The sequence below is a fragment of the Siniperca chuatsi genome, linkage group LG21 (genome assembly GCF_020085105.1).
Source record: "Siniperca chuatsi isolate FFG_IHB_CAS linkage group LG21, ASM2008510v1, whole genome shotgun sequence".
Lineage (NCBI taxonomy): Eukaryota > Metazoa > Chordata > Actinopteri > Centrarchiformes > Sinipercidae > Siniperca > Siniperca chuatsi.
The window spans coordinates 8,499,566-8,517,202 of NC_058062.1; the positions used below are offsets into that span (position 1 = coordinate 8,499,566).

A 17,637-nucleotide genomic window follows, 5' to 3' on the forward strand; every position below is an offset into this window, starting at 1 on the left:
GATTTTAGTGGAGGTTTTATTCAATTCAAAAAGGGCATAAATGTGAAGTGAGTGAATAGAAACAAAATAAATTATATTATACCAAATGATGTAATAGCAAACATAAGCTCCTGCATCAAAAACTGAAGGCTCTTTAGGACTACCTCACACTTTGATACTGAGGTACAATGGATTTGTTAGCTTTGCCATTAATGCTCTATTTTAGATCAGTGAAAGAACCATTAACATTATTCATGCTATAGCTCCACTCTCTCTAGTGTTTCACTAATTGTTTTCTCTGCTTGAGTGTCACAGCACCACAGGACACACAAATTGAGATGGTCTCGCCAGGTTTAACATATGTGTTTCTACTATCTATCTATCTGCTTAGCAAAGCCAGCTAATTGATTGGAACTATGTATGCAGGGGAAATAGAATAGAATAGTAAACGTACATACTGTATATATACATTTGAAAACGGCTGACATCAAGATCTGTGGATTATACTAACAGGGGAGACTTTCTCTCTACCATTGTTTTTCACTTAAAGTTTTGTTTGTTTTCAATGCCAAATTTTATTTTCAATGCCAAAATCTAAAGTCACTGTCCTGGCTCCATAGAAGGTCGGGTGGATGGGTGGGCCAACAAAACATCTGACTTTAACACAGGAGGCCACTCTTTGTTTACTAAAGACAACCAACATTTTAAGCATGACCACAATCGTTCCCAACCCTTAACCACATGTTTACTACTGTAACTAGACAATAAAGCTTTACTAACCTTGACAAAGTACTTACTTTAACCCAAACCATGATCTTTCCCTAAACCTAAACCTTGTGGCTAAACCTAACCAAATCTTAACCAGTACATTGTCAGATAAAACAGATTTATTTTTGCTACTTTGATTTGTAATGGTTTTGTAAGGCACAGACAAACAATGTAGTCCTGCCTGTAGGGGTGTCAGATCAAAAAACATTTCTGTGTGCTGTTCGAGAGGGCATGGACAAACAATATATTTTGACGTTTCATTTGGAAGACTTGTTGTAACAAGGGAAATGTTTCTGGAAAGAAACAAATATTTAAAAATATAGTTTTTTGTGATTTCAGTGAGACGACCCTTTAAGCTTAGATCCATGCACTCATGGTTATCTGCTGCTTACCAACAGCAGCCTACAGTAGTATTTTTAGAGAGGTTGTTTGCTCCAAGCAATGGTTTAATATACTTAAGATAGCAATGATCTCTAGACCTGCTGCTTCATTTCAGATGGATTCCGGGGTTTAGATTTATTCGTTCACCACATGGACGTCGCAGCTATTATATGAGGTCCCACCCACATTTTAAAATAATTTAGACCCCCACACACACTTTTACCATGTTTTTACCATGTCAAAAATCAGTGCATCGGTCTATCCACTTGGCGCTCTTTTCAGAGTGATGTGTCAGTGCTTCATTATCAAATCCATTCCGCTTGCTTATTGACAGAATGTCCAAATCAGTGAAATTCCATACCACATTTTCACTGCTACCTTGCACACAGGCATGAAATCACACACACACCAGCGGGCCGCTAACGTTAGCTCATCATTGATGCCAGGAAGCTGAGTTGGTGGGTTACACACTGTCACCACAAAAAGTTCAGGAAATTGTTAACTGCATTTAACTAAATGTTCGTAATTTGTTCGCCTGTTGCTTGTAGCCTTCTTGATTTTGTTACAAAGTCTCTATACTGACAGCGTCCTCACTGTTCGGTTAGCTAACTGTTAAGATTAACACCTGCTAATGAACCCTCTCGGTAGCAGTGTTATGTGTGTAAAAAAGGCCTCAGGTCCTGGTGATTCTTCATAGTAGTAGAAATGATGTATGTAGAAAATGCATGTAGTTTATTGGAGAATGCATAGGGCAGGGCTATTCAATTACAAATTCGATTTTAAAACCAAAAAATGTAGATGGGCCAGACATTTTCAGCAGGTATTTAAAACCTTTTCTTTAGTTTTTGGTAATGACAAATTTTAAACAAATGCAAATAAATGTAATAAAAAATAGCAGGCGTTTGAAGATGGCAATAAAATAAACTTGCCAGTCCAGGCAGGGTTAAACTGACTGTTTTCATTGTCAAATTTACGCTTCAGGGTTGACACAGACATATTTTCAGGAGAACACTAGTTCTGACTGTTAATAGCCAGATGTTTTGAAAAGCTACTAAGCGTGATCGGAACTCACACGAGAAAACGTTGATTTGTGAAAGATATGATTGCCTGCCTGATCGGCACTGCGCATGTGGAACTCTCAACAGAGATGAGAAGGAAGCAAGATGGCTCACTCGATAGCTACTTCCATACACTATTTATGTAGTTTACTTATTTCTATTTTATTATGTCAGATTTATGTATGCTGGGCCACTCGGAGGTTGCTTCTGGGCCAGATGTGGCCCGCTGGCCAATTGAATAGGCCGGGCATAGAGGCACTTTGACTATTGTCCTCTCCACTTTACATATTGATTTGATCAAAGAACATCAACATCAAAGAAATTAATTTAACCAAAATTGGAAATTGCAATTGCATGCAAACATGAAGAGATCCTCAAGTTTAAACAAAAAATGAGTGGTTATTGTCAAAGATGGCTCCAAATTATTATCAAATGAATTAGTCATCAAATCAGTTTCTGTACTTTTAGCTTTTTAATATCTTCAAGTATGTAATCTGGGGCAAACCACCTGTTAAAAGATACAAGAATATAGGAAATTAACTCTGTTAAAAATGTTCTGGGAGAGGAACCGTGTTACGTTGTCCCACCCACATTTTCAATGCTTCCTACGCTCATGGTTCACCATTTAATATATTCCCAACAATGATTGGTGGTGTTTTGCTTGGGGAAAGGTCACACTGCCCACACACAGAACAAGGACAATGGCCTACATCTGTTCCACAAAGACAGGAAATATCAATTTGCTTCTTACTGCATATTTACTTGCTGCCTTAGGCTATTTGCTGCTGTTTTCTGCTGCAGGATTGGTAGATGATATTAACAAGTGCAGCACAACAGAGCAGATCCACAAGAGATCACTGCTTCTCAGGGAGAGAAGCAGTGATCTCCTTCTCTGGGAGGTGAGAGCAGAGCTGGAGGCAATACAGGCCATGCTGCACTTAAAAGAAAACACTAATGAATAAATCAAGCTCTTGTCATAAGAAGCCATTGATATTACGTAATGTTCTTCAAACTTTTCAACTAAGTTGTTCTTTTATATTGGATTTCTGTCCACACAGCAGGGCAAAAAAAAAGAGGAAAATGATCAATAACCTGTGATGCTGAACAAGCAAATAACCATGTTACATGCAGCACATACACAAGCTTTGGATACAGACATGTGCTGAATGACCTTCATAAGTGATCAGAGGTGTAAGGGGGGCCATAACAATAAAGACATCTATAAGTTATAGCTGTCTTACAGTCCTTAATGGAAGACCAGAGAAAGGGACACTGCAATAATCCATTGATCCACTAGCTGCACCGCAATCAAGGGTTGTTCATTAGTGTGATAAACTAAAGGATGTTTTGGGACAGCATGTATTAATGTCTCTCACACATTGCCATCGATGTGTCCACAGGCCTGTGGAGTGTACCACTGGAATAATGATTTTAGTGGTTAATGAATCAGTCAGTGAGTTATAGTGTTTTTCAATTGCTTAAGCACATTTTCTGAAGGTTCTCAAAACATTAAGAGTAATCACACATCATTTAATTTTATACTTTCACATTTTCCCTCTTTATGAGCAGCCTGTTATCTTGTCAACAGAGAAGCAGTGTAGTACATTTCGAGCACCAAGACTCAAAGTCAATGCATCACTGGGTCAATTGAAGATATTTGTACAGGAACTCTCTCCCGCTGGATTTAAGATCTGTGAACACCTTCAAAAAGCAGCTCAAGCCCCACCTGTTTAGACTTGCCTTTGATTAGTTTGACTTATTTATTTTTTTATTTCTATTTTATCTGTAATTTCTATATTGTGTCTCTATTGTATACATTTCTTCTGTCTTTTATTGTGAAGCACTTCTAGAAAGATGCTGTATCTACTTTTTTATTAATTTTGCTTACTACAGAAAAACTTCTGCTGGTGATCTAAGATTGAAACAAGTCAGGGACAGAGTGTTTGATGCTCAGCTACTAAAATTAATGTTAAAGAGGTCTTGGTAAGTAACCATCTTGCATACAAAGCCTTTTACAGTGAGATTATGTAAGCTACAACCAACAAGAAATAAAAAATAAAACTGCTGCAAACAAGTACTAAGACAATGAAATTACAGACAACACAAGACACACAAGGGAAGGAGAATACTACAAAATAAAACAGGAAATGAAAAACCCTGAAACTATAACACTCTTGTTAGCAATATAACACAGTGGTACATCTCTGACAGATACCATCTAATGGCCAACAATCTAATCACAATCACAAGTAATTATCTTGTGATTTCAACACGTGCGTTTTTTTTTCTCGTGATCATGAAATAATATTTTTTTTATTTTTGTTGATTCTAACCTAAACTTCTTGTGATCATTGTAAAGGTTCATTCAGGATCAAAATTTGATTGACGATGATTCATGATGTCAACATAATTGTTCTGTGATTATGGCCTCTTCGGCCTTCCGCAGTTCAGACAGCAGATGACATAAAGAGATGCATTGACATCTCCATTATCAGAGAAGTTAGAAGTATTACCACTGAGGGAATAAAGCGTTTACTGAAACACACATGTTCTACTTAGATAACTAAATGTGTATCTACAAAGTGGGGTTAGAGTGGGTGTTCTTTTTTTGAATGTTAATGCCTTATGTGATGTAGCTGCCTGTTCAAATTCATACTCACATCACTGACAACCTTGACAGGGTTTGTGTCGGTGCTATGGTTGCTCTGGAAACCACACTGCAATCACTCAGAGGTTGTTTAAGGGTATAGTCATGTTGCAGTTGGTAGACAGTTTTGTAGCTGCAGTTTTTCATCAGTTTTGATGAAAAAATGAAGGTTTGAAATCAGTCTAGAAAAGCACTTATTTAATGAGTAGAAGTTTTGTAGATGCTGCTTTATTGTCTGCAATTACACTGATGCCATAAAAATAAATAAATAATTCATCGAGCTCTTCAGGTTTTACAATTTGAAAAACAATTCTACTCCCAAGGTGCCAATGGGAAATTAGATTTCTGTTAAATTACATTTGGCTGATTATTCTACCCATTGTGAATAATCTGAATTAGGCTGCAAGTGCATTGCATTTAGCAGTGGGGAAGATTTGATGAAACAGAGTGAACCTACAGCAGGCCGAAGACAAGGAAAAACTAATAAACCTTGGAGGAAGCAATTATCACCTCTGTCTGAGATGCAATTGGAGCTGTAGATGGAAGTGATTGGTTTATGAGGCAGTAGCCAGTAGTGGAGTTAGACGTGGTGCATTGATGTGCTCTATAGGTTTTGGAAAAAATGTCCACTAAGTTCTTTTTCTTTGTACAAGTATCTACATAACATGAAGACAAAGAATTTTCTATATATATTAAAGGTGATTTTTGTGTGCTATCAGCAGTTCCCTTAAACATGATATGAAAACTTTTGGCCAAAATATCTGTTGGACCATGCTGCAGTGAGAAGTGCATGGTTTGAGCATTAATTAATCAAGTTGGGTTTGACTTAATCAAAGAGTTATCTTACCAAAGATACATAAATCTCAGATCTGCAACATCAATTTATGTCACTGGGTGTGATACTGATGAGACAATTATTGTTCTGTCCAAATGAATGATATAATATCTGATGCAATAATTAGAGCATTAAGTACCTAAGTACTTTAGCATGCAGAGCGAGAATCAATACCTGACATTATCTGTGTTTTCTTCACAATCTTTTGATGACACAATACACATTTCATTAGTACACAGTCATAAAGAAACCAGTCAAACTTGGTTCAGTTTTGCCATTGTAAGTTTACTGTATGTGCACTTTAATGACGTTGTTAGAGGAATACAGAGCCAAAATCACAATTATTATCATCATCATAATTATGTTTGGCTTTAATGGGTGATTTAATGGTGAGTCATCTTGACATTTAGTGCAGTGTACTGTATCACATATGGTCTGGGTGACACTTTCAAATCTTTCTGCTTTGCCAGGAAACTGACCTGACCTTATTTAAAAACTCTATAATGTGAATATCTTGTCTTACATTTCCGTGTAGGTCACTGGAACAGCCTCCTGTTTGTCATTTTGTATAAAACCAGTATATCCATTCCAGACCAAAAGGCACACATTTCCTTCATATCCAACCTATTGCCTCATTGGATTGAGGTTACAAGTTCATGCCTACACTCAAAGGAAGAGGTGAGTGAAACGAATGGTGTTTACAGGCAGGTCAGCATGTTGAAGAGATATCTCATCAACAGTAACATTAAGGAACAACAGGTAGCAGGATGAAGTCATACAGCGTCTTCGAGAGGTGTAAAATACTTCTGCGTCAGAACACCTGCACTGCAGCTGTATGACTGTGTTTACGCTGTAAAGACTTGAGCACACAAAGATTTTAATTTAGCTTAAAAAACAGTCTAATTAAAGTCTATTTAACTCCACAAGGTGCTTTAAGGCATTGACTAACCAACATATTGATATCACCTGAAGAGGTCGTTTTTATTAGTCTGATCTGGTTAATCAATCATTAGTCCAATATGAGCCTGTGGGTGGAGAGCACAACACAACATGGCAGCAGCAGCAGAGTAGCCTTAATTGCTCCAAACATCCTGTTCATTTAAACAGCTTTCCCTAGTATTAAGTGTTGATTAGCTTGTATGAGTCAAGGTAAAAGCAGCCTGGTAATCTCGGCAGGAAATTGATCATCATTTTTTATTTTAAATCAATACGTTAACAGCCAGAGAAAGAGACAGCAGTGTTTCTAATCTGCTCAGATATGAGGTCAGTGGAGGCTATTCAGCAGGATTTCACAGGGAAACTCTCTTCTCTTCTCTTCAGAGGAAAATCGTTTCACATACACATTGATCCAAAATTAATTCTTTGTATATCATTCGATATGCTTGTCTTAACAGTTTTGGTGTAAGTATCTCTGAGATGAATACAGTATATCGAACATTACCAGTAAACTAAGAGTGCCCTCTTCAGTCTGAGACATTACACTGCAGTTCTGTTCAACTTCAAAACAAAACAGACGCTGTATATATGTAGCATTCTGTGATTTCAACATGTTGGGGCACCCTTTAAATTATCATCGACACAAATAAACTTTACTAGATAACAAAGACAAGTCATCTGCCACATTTTAAAAGCTCGTGGGTGTGCTGGCAACGCACAGCACCACTGCAGGTCCTTTAACCTGCGTTTGCCTGCAGCAAATTAAATATGACATCAAATACACTCAAAACTCAAGCGCTGGTTTATTGCATGTATTTATTGTCCAGGTACCTTTAAATGGTAACCATGCTAGTTAGTGAACAGAAACAGGTCCAGGGTACTGAATGTGCTGACTCGGCTGCTGGTTGATGACAATTTAAGTTGTACATATTTACATAGAAAAGGTGGAATAGTGACAAACATTAAACAAGACCTTGAAAATCAAAACAAAAAATTTTTTAAAATAAAGCTAGTCCCTGGTATTTATGTCCCCACATCTGTCTGAAAGTCACACTGCAGACATCATAAGCATAGTAATAAAGGCACTCTGATGTTTATTATATACATTTCATTGATCTTAAATAATGGAAGTTTACTTTTGGGGCTTTCACAGAAAAAAAAATCATAACAGATTTGATATATTTCAAAAGAAATAAACAATGAAAATCAAGATAACACATATGGTATTTAACTTGATCATGTACTCAAAAATGTAAAATTTAACGAAGGACCACTGGAGGCAAATGAAGTAAATGTATTTAACGTGAACTGATTTAAAAGGACAGTTCACCCTCAAATCAAAAATACATATTTTTCCTCTTACCTGTAGTGCTTTTATCTATCTAGATTGTTTTGGTGTGAGTTGCTGAGTTTTGGAGATTGCAGTAGAGAGCAGTAGAGATGTCTGCATTTTTGGAATATAATGGGACTATACGGAACTCAGCTTGTGGTGCTCAAAGCGCTGAAATCTCCAAAACTCGGAAACTCACACCAAAACAATCTAGATAAATAAATAGCACTAAAGGTAAGAGAAAACATATTTATTTTTGATTTTGTTTGTTCTGTCCCTTTAAGTTAGGAATCTAAAAAAAGGCAGCATCTCAAAAAAGGAGATATTCCTTACACTGGGTTTCTATGCAACGACCTATATGATACAGCACTCTGGTTTCAAGGTCCACTTTTCTTTCTGTGTATTACTCCATAACAAAAAAGTCTTATTAAAGCACATTCCTCACTATGGACTCAGCACAATCACAGAAAAAACAAACAAACAAACGTGGTGGCCTTGAAACTTAATGTCATGTAGCTTCCCCCACTGACTATATGCAATGTTTTCTAGTTTCATATCAGTTTGTGCTATTCCAGTGCAAAAGAGTCATTTACATTGCCAATTAGAGGGGACAGGAAATATAAATCGGCTTAGACATTTTTTCAGTGTTGCAATAATAAGATCTAAATGCCCTGCAAGCTTCATGAAGTGTTCCATTCGAATGTCTGATGTTCGATGTTTTCAAAGCTGATGTTCATAACAAGACGCATCAGAAAACTGCAGTCATATACACCTTGTACACTGCAAAAAAAACTTTCTGGCCTTTCATGCAAGAGCTTCAATGTTTTAACATAAAAAAAATGTATAACAAGGATACCAAATAATAAGTGCTGCCACAAAATGAAGAGAAATATCAATGTGAAAGGGTTATTCCAGAGTGTGCCTACAGTACCTACCATGTACTTTTTTCTCTTTGGTGTAACGTGATCTATCAAAAGTAGATCATTTGCACTAAACAAGTCATTCCTGCTAGGCGCGAGATGTAGCTGTAATAAGCTAGAGACGGCTACAGATTAGATATCAGCTCTTAGTGCAGCCCCTTCTTAACTGATCGATCTACTAAGCAGTGATTAAAAGTTTAAGATGGTAAGTCTTGGGGATCACAGAAATTAACATGTACGGACCTCAAAGCTGTAAAAAAAACCAACTTGATGTAAACATAATTGCAACATTTCAGTGTCTGTTAGCCCTCATCAGCTCCTGTGGAGGAACTCTACGTGATTACAGAACTTCAGAGAAATCTGAATGTGCTGAACTCTCCTCTACACTGGCTGTTAAATGGTAAAGCACTTACAGTATGTTTAAATATGCCTTTATGTGATCTTCATTGCACAAACATCAACTGTTGATAGTATTCTAATGACATTCACTGGCCTTCTCATTCAAATGCTGCGATATGACCTCTGATAAACAGGTTGAAGGGCCTCTCTGCACTGCAAGCATGAACATGAGTGTGCAAGTCTACAAGTAGAAAAGCTGCTCTTCTGTCGCATTAACAACACTAACCTCTAATGCTGAAGGCAGTACTTGACTTTAAATTCGGAATGAATATGAACCCCAAACAGTGTCATTCAGTGTTAAACTACAAATAATTAAAAGAAAATTGGCAAACCGGCCTCTTAAGAGTAATTTCATTGGCACTGACTATTTTAAAAAAGGTCAAATTACTCATCCACACTCAGATTAATCATCAGAATTGGAAAAAAACCTTTAGAGAAGCCCTGGCGGCCTTAACCCAACTGAAATTTCAGCCTGATGAATTGACTTCAATACCATCTAAACAAACACCTAAATTAAGAGATGTTTTTTTAAACAGGCTTTTAATAGACTGATTGTTCTTATGTGTAGCAAATTATTTTGAAAATGTTTCTAATGTTACTTATTTAGGTTAATAAATGCCAGATGTAGTTTTTGGATTAGGGCAACACAATTATGAACCAACTTGCATAGATATTCAACTTGTGATTTCCAAGCCAATCTTTTTTTTTTTTCTTTTTTTTTTTTTTTTTTTACAGTATTATTGCATCTACTGTTATTCCAAGGCAATTTTCTTAAAACTTCCAACTGGGTTGGGTAAGAACTAATGCAATGCAAGACTGTACATAAACATAGCCATCGGCTGCATTTACATGCAGCATACACCAAATGACCAGCAAAATCTAACAACCTGTACAATATGCAGTAACGCAACCCAAAACAGCCCTACAATAAATAATAACTTTGTTAATCTTATGATGTTCAATTCATGTTGAGACTGTGTGAGTGAGGAACTGACTCCATGGTCATTTCCTATGTTCATTTTTTAAAGTTGAGTTTGTGGTGATGTATTGGATTGCATTAGTGTTTCTTATATGTTGTATTTTTAATCCATTACAACCACCACAAAATTTGAGTCTCAAAAATGACCATAAATCACCATGATCTTAAAAGTACTATTTTAAGACACTGGGCTGTTGACTCTTCAGGGGTTTAGATTTTTCTGGTCACTCATGTTTGGTGCTGTAGAAATTCATGTTGCAGCCTACGTTGAGACATAGTCAGTGGTATATAATACAATGAAAGTGCAGCCTGACTGAATGCCACAAAATAAAGTACTGGTAAGTACAGTATTAATAGCACTAAGAGCAGAAACATTAGAACCCAGAAGGTTTACATTGAATGAAAAAAAAAAAAAAAAAAAAATCAGCCCTATAAAGAATTTTGATCGTCTTCAACAGCGGCAACACTCCTGCTTCAATAGGATTGAAAATAAGCATTTTAAATACTTAAATAGATATAAAATTTTGTTATCTTTTAACACAAACTGTACACATCTGGTACCAATACATATAAAAATTCCAAGTGTGGTTACTTTAGAAAGGACACCCTCTGATACATCTTATCAAAAATATGTAGCTTTAGTAGCACTTTTGCTCTTCATTTATCTAGTAAACTTTACAATGCTACATTACACTCCAAAGAAGTGAATGAGGTCTTTTCTCTTCTAGTCCAACGTCACTGCAGTGGTGCTACAGAGCCTCAAAAGTCACAAGTCATCCTCTGTGGCCGCTGCTTTGCTCTTCACCTCTAGATCCACTTCCACTGTATCACTTTATTCTCTGCTCCTCCAGTCTCAATCCTAAAACAGTTCCTCTTCTCCATCAAGTCGCTCCTTGGTCCATCATACGCTGGCTTTCTGACTCCTTCCTCTTGAACATACACACTTCAATCAATTTTTTCAACTTTTCCGATTATCTTCTCCTCAAAGATGGGCAAGATAGCGTCATCTTCACGTATCTCTTCAAACACCACACCACAGTCAAACTCATCGCTTACCTTCTTGAAATAATACCTAAAAAAGGGACGGAACAAAGTTAACTTCTCCAGGTTAAAAGCTGTGACCTTTACTCTTATCTCAATGTTACAACATCGGAGACTTTTTGAGACAATCAAGTTAAAAGATTTAAGATTCACTTGTAGCACCCTTATCAGGCAAATAAGTATATAATTTTTAGTAGATCATGCTATAATTCATCATGCCTCTATAATTTGTCAAATATTGGATCTGTGATGCAGGAACTGTGGCCTTTCAGAGTTAGAAATTCTAAAATTCAACTGCATCTACTCAAAGACAATTACAAATGTGTTACAACCATCTCATCAGTCAAAATCACTTGACCTTTAATCATAACACCCCTCCGTTAGACCAGTGTTAACCGACACAGCCTGAAGTTATTTTAAGGTTTTAAGCAAACCCCATTCTAAACAAGCTACCTGACAATTTTATTGAACTTGTTTGGATGTACTTAGAACTAATATTCATTGCCATATATACCCCAGACTAAAACTATAGCTCTAAAAACATTTTAAGGACTCCAAATTAGGCTATATTTTGCATTTTCAAAGCTGTTGTAGACAATACAATCTTGATACAATCCTGCTTGCTGATAATTAAAACATTAATTCCAGCTGTTACATCTCTTGAAATGTATGTCCACAGAAATCAAATAGCACCATCAATTTCACCTGTAATTTCCTTTCTTTGTTAGCAGTTCTTTGAACTGGCCCAGTGTGACGACCCTCCCTTTGACAGACGTCCTGTACGGTATCAGCTCCTCACAGAAGTAATATGCCACAGTAATGTTTTCACATGGCTGCTTTTTAGTGGCTTTATGTCTACAAATAGAAGAGAGAGAAAACAATTTTGAAAACTTGAAACGTTATTAACATGTTCATATGGACTAGAGTTTGCTAAAGCTAAGGGGAATGACAATTACAAACTGCTCATATTCATAAGCAACTGTATAACTGAGGAAACAAAGACAATAATGTTAACTTTCTTTACAAAAAAAGAAATCAAAAGACGAAAGAACTAAATAACCAAATCAAATACATGAAATGAACAGAAAATTAGGACCAACTGAAGGCTGATGTCATTCCATACTTCGCATCTTCGCAAAAGGTTAAACTTTCTAATCAATGTGTGTAATTACAGGGAGGGAGGGAGTGAAGAGAGAAAGGACATGGGCTAACATCCTCTTGTTTTCTGGTTCACATGCTGACTGAATGCTGAAAGTTTTGAACAGGTTGGACATTTCTGAGTTCTGGATTAGAACAGTGAACAAAAAGCAGTGTCTTTCAATAATCACTTCTGGAGGAAACAACACTGAGGCTATCTAAGGATAGCTTATATAGATAGAAAGCAAAAATAACATGGTAAACAAGAAAAATGACAAGCACTGTTTCAAAAGGATGTATAGGTGAAAAGTACACAAATGAACTGGAGGGGAGCTAGAAAATTAAACAAAAAAAATTTCACAGATATCACAGTGGACAATTTTTGCCATTTTCTACTTTGGGAGAAAACAGATGCAGATAAAAAGTGTTGACAGCGAGGTCTATTATTATCGATAGATATCTCAAAACCTCAGCAAATACTGGTCAACTCATAAATATCTGCAGGGCTGAATACCACCGAGGGGAATGGGAAAAAAAATATTTTTAAAGTATTTTGGGTTAACTTAACCTTTAAGATGTTTACAACTGGGCATAGGCCTGCTGATGAAGGGTAATTATAAGTCAGCTAGCCAGCAGTTTAAGTAAATGGGTGTACTCTACTATTCACAATTTCCTCTGAGTGGGAGAGGCCCTGAAATGATGATCTTACCGGCAGCCTTTGGGTGTGCCATGATGCACAATGAGATAATGTTATCCTTAGTGATCTCAAATGTTTTTAGCCTGACATCTTGTGTACCAACTTGAACCACATAACTACATCTGTTTTTGTCACTGAAAGTAACTAAATTTGCAGTGACAACAGGCTAGTCTGGGAGTGGGAGTGATATTAAAAGTTTCAGATATAAATGTATTTCTCCCAATTATAGCCAGCAGTGTAGTGGTTAATGCAATGTTTAAGACCAATATTCAGAGTTTTAAGACCAATAAAAAAGCTGAGTGATGTCAATGCCAGTACATTACTGCGGGTGTAAATTTACACAACATTACATCAATCTGTTCTCTTACAGATCAGTTTTACATCGACCCAAAGGGGCATAACGTTTTCATGATATATTCTCTTTTTTAGTGAAAGTGAACAATATAACTCAAAACACCACCGTGTTCTTTCAAAACAAACATCCTTCATTTTTTCAAAATTCCAGTCTCTCAGCTATCTTTCAGACATTTTGAGCTTGCACAATGGAGGTACTGAAAGGTGTAGTTAGTCGTGATCCAGGCCCACACCAAGTCCTGAACCCCAGTCCTCATAGGTCTGACCAGAGGCTTCACCTACTGGCAGTGCCTTTCATCTACCTCTTACACAGCTCCCCTATTCCCCTCCATCTGTTAAGTATCCACCTGAGAGGGCAGTCAAACATCAAACAGAAACATGTTTCTGACAGCACATCAAAAAGGCGAACCTCTCGTCAATACTTAATACTACCTCTGCAAGAACACAGAAAACATACACTTATACTTCCTGTGCGATCCTCTTTCTGGTCTTCCTGGGAAATAACCAGCAAAGGATCTGATATGTTTTCTACTATCAAGTATGATCCTAGTGATTTATGACAGGGTGGAGAAAAAGTACCGTTTATACCATGGACACTGAAAGTCTGAAAGTCTTTTCTCACTGGCTTCCAGGTGTCAAAATCATGGATGGCTCCAGTCAACAGTTTAACCGCTGTTCTAAATCAAAATGCTAAATACTTCAAACTTACGATACTTGTCACAAAACAAGCCACTTTCCTTTAATAAGTGGCCATAGTATAGGTGTGATAATGCCCCCAAAGTGTCCCGAATACCCCTCACTTCACATACTGCCATTCTTTGCCTCCTCTTTGTCCATTATTTTCTTTTTTCTGGACAGCTTGTTGTACATTATTGCTCACTCAACACCCTCCACTGGCTTAACATGCAACAGGCAATGTAATGGCTACTGTCTTAAGCTGATAAGGAGTATGTGGATGCTGGTTGAGTCTTATCCTCACATTATTGGATACAGGAAAAACTAGACAAGATACCACATTAAAACACACTCAAGGATAGAGTGTGGGATACTACATAATGACATTACAAATACAGCACACAGAGGAGGGAATTAGGGAAAGAAATTGCTCATTACTGATTTCTAAATGTCTCTTTTAGTAGCTCTACAAAAACAGACAGTCCTGGGTAACTAAATTACCACTAATGGAAATGGGAAGTGAACAAGGTTGCTGTGACCTATGGGGAATTTGGAGATAGTGGGAAAAGTTACTGGTAGGACACAGTGGACATACTCGGGCTCGGAGAGCTCATTGTCAGAAACGGCGGGCACCACGCTGAGCGGAGGGAACAGTGCAGGCCTGATTGCGGTGCGACCTCTCTGGATCACCTCCATCACATACCTAAGGGACCGAACAACCCCAGTAGTTAGACAGAGAACGGCCCTAAGGAGCACACAGGCTAGAGAACAAAAGGGTAACTGTTTCATTTTAACTAAAGAAAAAGAATAGATCCGGCTTCCTCCCCTTTTGGATCAAGTTAAATATATTCTGTTGAAAAACTGCACCGATTAACTGGACAGATAACCATGGTAATGGGACATGTCCATCCACTTACCTTTGCTTGGGTTGTAAAGTTCCAGACTTAATCTTCTCCTCCTCAAGCCGCCGGCGCACCTCCTCCAGCTGGATGAGGGGGCTGGGAGCTGGGTTGGGCGGCATGGTGGGATCCTGGACGAAAGGGTGAGATGGCTGCACATTGTTCCGCAGTTGGGCGCTGACGCAAGGATGCACCGACCCTGATCGCTCCACTGAGCTGAGACGGGATCCTTCATGGCCTGTGGTCCTCTTGGATCCAGTAGTACTCCTAAAATGTAAAGTCATGACTTTTTGAATATCAACAATAAAACTAAACAAAGCAAGAGTATCCTAAAAAAGTGGCTTTTTTCCTCTTCTTCCATTGTTAGTCAGTGCTTACTCTAACAGTACAAGATCATTCTCTAATGCAGGTGTGTAGGTAATCCTGAACAGAAACACACTCACGGTAGCTTTGTTATTTTTGCTTTGATTAGTGGGGGGCACAAATGAACAAAACTACTGTAGTGGGAAAGGGAAGTTTTCCTTTAAGGTGACCAACCAGTAATATTATAAACAATGGCACAGTTGCGGCTGGAGTGCATTCCTGATATTTTTAACTGTCAAGATTTAAAGCAAAATGCTTGCAGTCATATAAAGTTAACTGTCATCACTGACCCGTATGGGCTCCTCTTATGTTGAACCATTTCTTTCTGTCCTTCCATCAGCCACAAAAGGATCTTCTGGTTTTTCTCCATCTCCTCTGCAGGCCCTGGCATGTCATAAGGCCGCACTTCCTCACTTTTCTTGAACGCTCTTTTACACTGTGTGCCGCCTTTGCTACTGTACAATGGAGGAAAACAAGTAAGTAGGTAGAAAAGCAAAAAGCATTTTGGGTGCATTATTGATGCGCACCTATACCCTGTATGCTCCATAGGGTTGGATCCCATGCCTTCTGCGTAGCTGCGAGACTTTGATCCATAATGACTCGTCTCCATGCTCCAGGGAAAGCTGCCGTGCACACGCATGGCTGCTTCAGCCTCCACCTGCTCTTTGGACTTCCCGACGCCAGTATGGTGGATGTGGTGCAGGTGTTTGTGGTGGTACATGTGGCTGGTGTCTCCCTTGAGACCATGCCTGGATGGATGTTTACCCTGGCCTGAGGACAGCACCATTCCAAGTCCCATCCCTTTGCCCCCTGGGAAACCGTCAGGGGAGCGTGACTTGGGAGAGTGACGGCCTGTACCAGGTGACTGGCAGCCGGGAGTCTTCATGACCCTCTGTACGTGGTCATCCAGGATGCTCTCAGGGTTCTCCTCATGAGCATCTCTCATTAAAGGACCGCTGTAGGTGGTGTCAGCATAGCGGGAGTTGTAATTCTGCAGATAAGCACCAGGGGGGAACTTGTGACTGGATAATGCTGTTGCTGTGGACATGACTTCATCACCTTCCTCTTCCTTTGGGACAAAAATACACACAGAAAACAAAATATCATTTAGCGTAAAAAAATCGAACCTGGAATAAAAATGTGGAAAAATAAATCCAGGTTATAAGGATAAAACTAGTTTGATAAAAGCCATACAAAATATATCTATATGCATTTTTTTCTCATTATTATTCTTTCAGCTTATTTCCTAACACATTTGACAAAAGTTGACAAAAAGTGAGCATATGCTGTACTTATTTCAACCTGCAGGTGGCAGATTTTCACCATATGCTAATATGTGTCTTCTCATTGTTACTGCAGAGGTTTGAAGACAAACCCAGAATACAGCAATATCCGTCAGGTTCGGGGGATACTATTCATGCACACAGGACATTTGTGTAGTTTCATGTAATGACAAGTGCAACTGATACAGTTTCTGCTCTGAGTGACTGGGAGAAAATCCCGCTCTGACAGAATCTGCTCCAGGGGGAATCATGGGGTGGGGTGCTGCTGCAGGCATTCATAATAGCTTTTGATTAGCAGGCACTGTAGGGAGTGGAGGATGTGCAGTGATGAAATAAAACAGCAGTGGGTGGAAAAACTCAGTCATGTAAAAAAAAATAAATGTAATGGTCAAGTTGTAATCCTTATGGCACAAGGACCTCCCACCACCATTACTACAAATTCAATTGAAATTCTGAACCCAATATTTTCTTACCAGAGATGCACATTTGACAGAGTTTGTTGTATCACTAAATATTTAGTTTTGAATTAAAAAACTGTCACATAACACCATCAGAAAATGTTTTTAATGCAGCTGGAGCAGTAAGCACCATTCCGCTCAGCTTTTATCTTTGTGCCTCCTGTATTAAGTTAGAAACACTTCGGCAGAGAAGGAAGGGGAGAGAACAAAGAGATATAGTGGAAAGACAACAGTAGGTGGGGATTTCACTTTTATCTTTTAGCCAGTCCATGCCCAAACTTTTGTTAATAATTAAAAAAAACCTTCGCTTGTGAACATGCCAAACCAACTGAGTTTGCTATTGCCCTGTGCTCAACACCCATTAGCTATAACTGTATCAATGAAAACATGTAAGGGTTTCTCATCCTGCTCCTATATTAACTTAACTTCCTGTGTTATTATTGTAAAAAATGCCAACATGCCAAATATTTCTTGGCATGTTTTTAATAATTGATGTGT

At 38.1% G+C, this 17,637-nt stretch overlaps 1 protein-coding gene across 14 annotated transcripts in view; it reads right to left on the minus strand.

Moving 5' to 3' along the window:
• Positions 1-7,402: 7,402 nt before the first annotated feature.
• axin1 (axin 1) overlaps positions 7,403-17,637 on the minus strand; it is a 33,593-nt gene continuing 23,358 nt past the window's right edge. For 7 of the 14 annotated variants that reach the window (XM_044181347.1, XM_044181344.1, XM_044181348.1 and 4 more), the window contains 6 exons: positions 15,926-16,467; positions 15,689-15,853; positions 15,054-15,302; positions 14,732-14,839; positions 11,979-12,128; positions 7,403-11,304 (listed from right to left, as the gene is read on the minus strand). In XM_044181347.1, coding sequence (XP_044037282.1) covers positions 11,178-11,304; positions 11,979-12,128; positions 14,732-14,839; positions 15,054-15,302; positions 15,689-15,853; positions 15,926-16,467 — 1,341 coding nt within the window. In that variant the 3' untranslated portion in view covers positions 7,403-11,177. Of the gene's footprint in view, positions 11,305-11,978; positions 12,129-14,731; positions 14,840-15,053; positions 15,303-15,688; positions 16,468-17,637 lie in introns of all 14 variants that reach the window. The other 7 variants (XM_044181353.1, XM_044181351.1, XM_044181352.1 and 4 more) reach the window with 7 other exon arrangements.